The 8737-nt window shown below is 36.5% G+C and overlaps 2 protein-coding genes across 2 annotated transcripts; one reads left to right on the top strand and one right to left on the bottom strand.

Moving 5' to 3' along the window:
* Window positions 1-2268: 2268 nt before the first annotated feature.
* Window positions 2269-4313, top strand: LOC147507757 (thylakoid lumenal 16.5 kDa protein, chloroplastic-like). Its single transcript, XM_086600443.1, has 4 exons — window positions 2269-2714; window positions 3625-3764; window positions 3865-3937; window positions 4075-4313. The coding sequence occupies exons 1-4, from the start codon at window positions 2345-2347 to the stop codon at window positions 4182-4184; spliced, it is 693 nt and encodes a 230-aa protein (XP_086456569.1). The 5' UTR covers window positions 2269-2344; the 3' UTR covers window positions 4185-4313.
* A 515-nt stretch (window positions 4314-4828) lies between these two features.
* On the bottom strand, window positions 4829-8112 carry LOC147507756 (uncharacterized). Its single transcript, XM_086600442.1, has 2 exons — window positions 7682-8112; window positions 4829-6115 (listed from the first exon to the last, which is right to left on the bottom strand). Exons 1-2 carry the CDS (start codon window positions 7784-7786, stop codon window positions 5084-5086), a joined length of 1137 nt encoding a protein of 378 aa, XP_086456568.1. The 5' UTR covers window positions 7787-8112; the 3' UTR covers window positions 4829-5083.
* Between the last annotated feature and the right edge of the window lie 625 nt (window positions 8113-8737).

The following is an 8737-nucleotide window of genomic DNA, read 5'->3' as shown; positions in this document are numbered from 1 at the left end:
TTCTTAGGATCTCCACCTTCATTACGTTGTTCAATCTGAAAAAGCTGAGATTCAGGGTCCACAAACTATAAGAAGGCATTAGATCCCATAGGTGGATCCATGTGCATGGGGCCTTAATAGTTATTGTTAGCCTGAAAAGCTTGATTTAACACAAGTTGAGTAGATAGCTAATTCTGCTCGTGAATTTCAGATTTCCAATTCCATGTAATCTTTGGAGTTTGCTTATCATTTTGATCAGGTGAAATCATCTATAATCAAAGGAGCTTTGACATTTGTGCCAACATGCACTGTATGAGTATTTAGAGGTTCAAGGAAGTGTATAGTGTAAAGGGTAGGTGGAGTAGGATGATGTTTAGTTGATAAAGATACAAACTGATTATGTTCAGCTAACAACATAATCTATTGAACAATAAAAGGATCTACATACCCTTTCATTAGGATCGAAGCTAATTTTATGATTAGCTCTATGGGTCATCAATTTTTAAAAAGTCTGCTCCTTGGATTATAAAGTTCAAACTTTTTAGTTTTATCACCATGTAGGCCCCAGATGCACTTTCAGAATCAGACAAAGAGCAAAAAGAAGAAGAATGACCAATAAATCCACATTTTAAGCAGAAAGGTGGTATATTTTCATATCTGAACTGAATCCATAAACTATCATCTACCTCCATGGGCAACATCAAACCAGGTGGGACTTGTTCTTTCACATCCAACAGAACCTTTGATCTAGCAACGGCTTCCTCCTTATCAACAGCCTTGTACACCTTAATAACCTTGATATGGTCCCGAACGAAACCAGCATCTTCCATGATTTACTTCAATAATTCCAGGGACCATGAATATCTCCGGGTATCGTAGCATATGCATCCATATTACAACTTTATCAAATATACAATCCGGATTCTCATTATAATCTTCCCATGGAACAATTTTGAAGATAGTATTAGAAATCACCCAAGGTTGCTCCTTTATAAGAAAATTCATCATTTCTTGACTAGCTTGGAACCCAGATCTGAAAGACATCATTATTCATCATTCGGATTTTAGATATTGCCTGCTTTGGCCACAAACTCTCCAGTCCTTGTTTTACCATTTTAAAATTGAGCCTTGATTGCAATACCCTGACCCACCAAACTCAGCTGGTTGAATTCCTTGATCTTGTCCTTCATCTGTGTAGTTAAGGTAACCGTTGGAGTAGGTTTAGGAGGTAAAGAAATCTTGTTTGCAAACGCTGCAGAAAGTTTTTCAATTGGAGGAACACTTAATTCAGATTGCACATCCTTTCCTTTAGATGATGAAGCCATACTGAGATCTAAAGATATAATGGTTAGATGAGTGAAGAGTGGAGTGATTTCCTTAATTCTTCGCTCTTTATAGTTGAAAAAACTCCAAAATCTATACGCATGCACCCAAAACATGATTAAATCTTTGCTGGTATAATCTTGTAAGTGGTTTATTTGTATACTTGGTGGTATACTTGGTGTAACAGCTAGAACTCAGACGAAATGCCCAATCTAAATAATCTGCATGTTATTATGGCTACCGACCTAGAGACCCACAAAATTACCATAATTATCATGATATCGAAAACCAAGACAGGATTAATTCACTCCAAAAAGAAAGAGTTTAGACTAGATTTAATGGTATTAAGGATTCATTAGGACTCAAACAAATCGGTGGAGGACTTGCCTCTTCTGAACTCAGAAGAGGATTTTACACTTCAAGAAAAAAGAGAGAGAAAGATAACTCACAAATAACGAATAGTTGTATACCGAGTATTTTGTGGGTGTACAGAATATATGCATCTTACCAAGTAGTATGGTCACAAGCCGGAGGCACGTATAGCTGTTGTTGAGTTTTGGCAAATAATATTTTTTTTATTATTATTGGCAATTCTGTTTTAAATGAGATTAGTAACTCTTTAATGCTGGCGAATACGAGCCCCACACCTCTAGTATCATCACCCTCACCCATACAAGTGCAAAATCTATTTGTTGACTTCCTTCGCACAATTATTTATGATTTATAATGATGAATACAGTTAAAAAAAACTTATTTTACTCCTTCAATACTAAATAAATAATGCAAAAGAAAAAATCTGTAATGGCGTTGAGGAGCATATTACTAAGGTCTAAGGGCGATTTGTTTGAAATACAGTGCCACTGTTCTCATATGGAAGTTGAATACAGAATACATGGATTACCTGGTTTGGGGCGTCAATGGGCCAGAGATACAATACTTGGTTTGCACCTTTAAATAGTTGAAAAGAAAAGATGACACCATCAAAAGGTCACGAAACCTGGAATCTTATCCTCCAGAGTCCAAAATAAACAGAAAGAAAGCAATGGTAAAATCCTTTCTCTCTACTGCAAATACCATTCTCCCTCTTCAGTCTTCTTCTCCTTCTTCAACAACATCAATATTATATCCTCACACATGTGGTAATGTGAAGAGACATAATTCTTTAACTGTAACTAACGGCATAGCAACTACTGAGTCTTCAAGACTGATCATCTGTCCAATTATAACCAAAAGAAACCTCATTACAAACTTCACCACTATTGTCACTTTATCATTAGCAGGTAAAGGCTTCTTTGAAGCAGAAGCAGCTATTTTGGAAGCCGAGGATGATATCAAGCTCTTAGAGAAAGTTGAGGATAAAAAAAAGATGATAGAAAGACAAGCAGTGGTAAGTTCATCCACTACTGAAACAGGTCAGGTTCTTTTCTCTGAAATCAAGTTTATAAAACATATTTTCTGGTTCCCTAATAATTTAATACAATGCATTTTTGTTCATGACTACACTATGGTCTCCATCATGGTGTTAGTTACTGAAGATGGCTGTGATACAATTAAAATTCTTTAGAAGGATAAGTGCCTACATTTAATATGGATCAGGGGACTTATGTCTATATATAACAATTCTTTCATTTCATAATGTAGTAAGTAGTAACTAGTCAACCATGAAGGTAAGTAACCATTGTAAGGTTGTGCACCTATAACTCTGCAGTGGCTGTCGAACAAAATGATGACAATGTGCTGAAATCATACCAATGTGTCGAATCTCCATACTTAGGTGGGCAAAAGAATTAAATCACTGCTCCACTCATATAGATCACCGCGCCAAAAACCTGTGTATATATTGTTTAAAATGCTGCGACTTTTTCTTCATGGTAGTGTCTAATTCCATTTTCTGACTACTTGGGTCAGCAACGTGAACCTGCTTTCGATTCAAACATGGTGTTTCCAATAATATTAATTCACATTGCTCGATGTCTTCCTTCCAATTGCAATTGTACAGTCTCCAAACTACATAAAGCACTCTTCGCTGATTCTTCCACTGTTCTTTCAAATGAATATGCATAGGTTATGCATTGGAGTTTACACATAAACTAGCAAACATTATTTGGTCTAAATAGTAACAACCAGTGGTTAACAATATTGTCTAAGTAATAACCTATGGTTAAAAATATTGCTTTTATTTAAGTACCTATATTTAGGTAACCACCCCTTGATCTACAGAAGTACAGAGTCCTCTTGGTGAATTTTAAATCATACTTGTTTTTTATGAAATGCGCAGTCTTGATGACTTGCTTCCATTTACGGGTTAAATTGTCTCTGCAGCATATCTGCAAGAACTCGTCTACAAGCTTAGCAAAGTGGGTCAAGCCCTTCAAGAAAACAAGCTTTCTATAGCAAATTCAGTTCTTGGTCCAAGTACTAAAGCTGATTGGATACAGAAAGTTAACAAAGCTTTTAGTAAGGTCATTCCCTGTACTCAATACTAGTAGTACTTTTTGTGTCCATGCTTGTTAGTGTTCATTTCATATCACAGCAATGATTCTTTTTCATACCTTATAACAGCTTAGTTCCAGTCCTGAAGAAAAGATTGAGGTTGATACATTCAATTCGTCGTTAACAACCTTGATTTCATCAGGTGGGATTATATCATGAAGGTTTAATATAAGCATCGATATATTACGCTTCTTTCAAACATTTATAGGGAAACAGGGGTACTAATGCACTAGATAGCTTTTTTATGCTAATATTTTTACACAACTATTTTATATGCAGTTACACGGAACGATATCAAATCTTCCAAGATAGCTTTTGTCTCTTCTGTCGTTGCATTAGAGAAATGGACGACCTTGTCTGGTTTGGTTGGACAGCTTAATGGCCTTTGAAGGGATTCAGAAATGAACTCTTAACAGAAATGGCGCCCCATGCCAGATATCTTGTTTTTAAATTCTCCAAGTTTCTTTTATTGGCAAAAAAATAATATCAGTCAAGCTGTTTAATTATTCTTTTGCATATATTTCTTGCCCTACTGATTAGTCTTATTCATTTGGCCATACACAAATCTTGCTCTGGTGGTTACTGGCGAGAGCTTTGCCTGTATGAAATTGAACTGTGGATACCAAGCTATGGAATATAGCAAATTCTTGTAATACAGTAGCAGTAGTAAGACCATGTTATTCACCTATATCCACTATTCTCTAAGTTTAATGTACGAAGTTTAACCCAATTATTTTGATTTTTTTTGATTGGCAAGCCTAGCCCATACCTCTGGTATCTTCACCCAAAGGTTTTACATAGTTTGCTAGTCGCAACTGCATTTTTAACCCAAATTTCAAAAACCCTTCCATTGTCAAGATAATAAATTGGAAGGTTCATGACGCAAGGAGGCTGCTGTTTTCATAATTCATCAATTCCATCCGTCCGCTGTTTTCTTCCCTTTCAAAAGCAGGACAACCTCTGCGCTATCTTGTTAGTTTTAAGAACTGCTCTCAAATGAACTGAAAGTAAGAATAGATTTACACATACGAACGATAAAATACGACAAATCTTACATTACACCAGAACATATTACCCATGAGGGACACATAAGATTACATCAGTTGCTACAAAGCTAAATCTAAGAACCCTCAATACAACTAAAGTCGCATCAAAGGACTGATCTACAAGGGCACAAGTATACTACATGAGCAATCAAATTTAGATCTACAACACTGAATTACAGTCATCAGAAATAAACTTAAAAGAGGCTATAAGAAGGTAGTGACGAGGACGATATGTTCAGCAGCTAAGTGGAGAGGGTGCCAGATGTTGCTGCACTCCAGCTAGTCCCATTTTGATTGTGAGTGCCGTTCTCTTCAACTTGCACACTATGTTGTTCACCCTTGTCCCCCTGTGGGGCTTGCTTGTCATTCACTTCCTCCGATGGTTGTGGAGCTATTCCATTATGCTTCTCTTTCACCCCTCCCATGTGCACTGGACCACTCTTTCCCTCGGATACTGGTAGTGGATGCTCTGAATTATCTGTAACCCTTGCACCGCCAGTTCCAACTTGTTTCTCATCTTGAGTTTCTTCAAGAGCAGCGTTTTCTTTGTCTATGTCTTTTACTTCTACAACTTCCTGCTTTTGAGCATCCTCTTCAGTTGTTTCACTAGCAGCAGAACCAGCTTTGATTACTACATTATTGTTTGTGGTTCCTTGTGCATCCTCCTGGCTTTTGACATGTTCCTCAACTTTGTTTTCATTGTCAGCAACTACTTTTTCTCCGGTGTCACCTTCCTTGGCTACCGCATCTTTCTCAGTCCCTGCACTATCTCCCTCTGCTCTATCTTTCTTGTTAGCCTCTGCATCTTGCATTTGAATGTCTTTTTCCCCTTCAGTTTCCTTCTCAGAAGTATCCGTTTCTTTAGTACCCTTTTTTGAACCAGATGAATCTTTCTCAATTCCTGCACTATCTTCCTCTGCACTATCTTTTTTGGTAGCCTCTGCATCTTGTGTTATTTGAATGTCTTTTTCCCCTTCGGTTTCCTTCTGAGCAGTATCTGTTTCTTGACTACCCTTCTTTGATCCAGATGACTTCCTGCTACGCTTCTTTGGGGGCTCACTTTCGGATGGTGGAGTTGCCTTCACTTTCTCACTGATCCTAGCTGATCTCCTTGGTGTTTCACCAGTGCCCCAATCAAACTCAGATATTGGAATACTACCGGGGTGACTTTTCAGGAATTGTTCCAACTGTTTCCTATTGTTGAACTCTTCTCCGGTTGGGGCAATAAAGATAATTTCATTCTTCTTCGGTGTTCCACCTTGCTTAGGAAAGAACTGCAGAGATCAAGAAGAAACTTGTCAAGTAAAATAATCAGCTTTGTTCACAATCTAACTATTGTTCAGAAACAAATGTACAAAAAGACTGTAATCAGTGAACATAATCCAAATAGAAGCTGAAAGCCAAATGTTCAAGTACATCAACAAAATGGACATGTGAAACATATAAAGCCAAGTAAATTCACTACCAGATCTAAGGTAACGTCCAATAGGCATCCAAGGGATAAAAAAAATCCAAAGTACAATTCAATCCGACTTATAAGTGTGTAAACTGATAAAGCTGCAATACAGTTATAAAAAAAAGGTACAAAGATCCAATTTACTCCTGAGCTTCTAAGCTAAATAGATCGTGATGCATTTTAAAGAACTTGGCCAACTAGGATCAACCATCTGATTGGGGTTGGAATGTTGAATTGAATAGCGTTGGATCTTCAGTTTTAATAGATGTCTCACTGTCTTAAATACTTCATTTCTAGTGTAAACGCGCTCTGTATTGGAAATAAAACTGATATTCCCAATTAGGCAGGAACGAAAAAAAACAAGACGGGGCCTGATAAGATCATCCATTAATCGTATTTCATTCCTCTCAACAACTTAACTTTTAAACCCTAAATCCCACCAAAGTCTAGGGAGCGAACGGCGATACCAGATTACCAACTTTTGGGAGGTTGGCAAACATAGTAGCATTTCCCATTCAAGCTGATTAAGAATTCCAAAAAGAAATATTCTGGCCCTTCTGCCAGAAATTCAAAACTAAAATAAAACTTTGACAAATGCACAAGAAGGGTACCCTAACCAATCCCATAGATAAGTCAAGCTAGTGCGTCTACCTTGCAAAGGAAATTTTTAAGAGTGGTCTGCTTTTGGGCTTTGGAGTAACTATTAGTTCACTCCTTCATAGAATCCTAACTCCCCCCCACAACCTATTTTTATGTAACAACTTGCCAAATCCTGCAACAACTTTACTTCTAGCAAGAACAGACATGATTCCCAAGATAGAGCTCAAGAGGCTGTAAGTCTACCATTCTTATATCAAAAAACCCCACTTTGTCTTCTTCTTCTTTTTTCTCGTTTCCCCCTTTATTTAATGGAACACCCCCTTTCATCTAAATTAAACTAATTCTGCATAAATAGTTCTAACTAAACACAAACTGGAAACCACCAAAATTTCACACTAAAGAGGATATTATGGTGGACTTGTTCCCTCGCAAAGTCGGTGCCTTTTTCAAAACCCTAACATCCAAACCATTCACATTCTAGCCAATCCATCAATAAATGAGTAAACCCTTCTAATTACACCCCAAGATATTCCCACAAAACACAAAAAACACCCAAAAAAGACCATAAAATTGTGTAATTTGACATAAATAGCCACAATCTTTCCATAAACCCTAGCAAGAAAACAAACAAATAACAACCAAATTCAACCTAACAACCACAAAAACTGAAGAAAAACAACAACCCCATCTCTTAATTCACAGAAAACAACATATACGTAAAAGAAAAACATGAAAACAAGTAAAGAAACAAAATTGACCCAAAGAGGTGCAAGACAAGTAGTACCTTTTTGGTCCAACCAAGAGGAGCTGGAAGTTCAACAGAGATAATTTCATCATCTTGAGGCTTCTTAATTTCAATATCTTTCTTCTCAGCTGAACTAGTAGCCATGTTTGTTTTTTTTTAGTAATGAAAACTTTGAAGAAAACAGGACAAGGAAATTTTTTTTTTCCTCTTTTATCTTCTCTTCTTTATTTTTGTCTCAGTTAATTCAATAACGTAATGTTGACAAGTAAGTTGCGGATAGTGAGACACGTTTTTAAGAGTGGTTCGTTTTTTTTAATTTTCAGTACATTCCAACGGCACCTTTTTATCTAGAAGACTCTGTTCCGTGCTCCTAGTTCTAGTTTTTGTGTTGTCCACACTCTCATTGTGCGCCACGTGGTCTAAACTTCGGATAGATTTTTTTTGAGCTTCGTTTCTTTCTCACCACAAATAGATAGAAGAAGACTCATCGAGGCATTGAGCTGATTTAAGGACCATCTCCGAGTGTTGGTTTTGGTTCAAATCGTAAGTTTTTTTACTTTGATTCTTTATGTATTTCAGAGTAAAGGAATATTTACCTTTCACTAGCCAATGATCAAATGATGGAATTAAACACACTTATTAGCATTTCCAAAATATTTCTTTTTTTTTTTTTTTTTTTTAATGATAATGAGTTTTACAAATAATTATGACAAGCGTGCAACAAGATGCATTCCAAGTCCTTTCTTAATGACAAATCGTATATTCTTAAAAACAAACTCGTTAAAACTAGCTGTCATTACAATTCAGTCTATAACTTTCTGCAATTTTTTAAAGAGCTTAACAGATTGTTGTGTCAAAAACTGCAGTTCATAACTTTTTTTTTTTAATATGTTTTTGGTTGGGTTTTTTTTTCTCGAGATGTGTGATCATCATAGGGTGTCCACAGATCGTCTTTATTTTGATATCCTTGGGATAGAGCTGGCTTGTGTTGCCTAAGCCCTTACATAGGCCTCCAATATAAACCAACAAAATCGCCCCACATGATCAAATGATGGAATTAAACACACTTATTAGCATTTCCAAAATACTTCTTGA

Source organism: Coptis chinensis, chromosome 3 (genome assembly GCF_015680905.1).
Source record: "Coptis chinensis isolate HL-2020 chromosome 3, ASM1568090v1, whole genome shotgun sequence".
Taxonomy (NCBI): domain Eukaryota; kingdom Viridiplantae; phylum Streptophyta; class Magnoliopsida; order Ranunculales; family Ranunculaceae; genus Coptis; species Coptis chinensis.
This window is presented reverse-complemented; position numbering and strand designations above follow the sequence as displayed.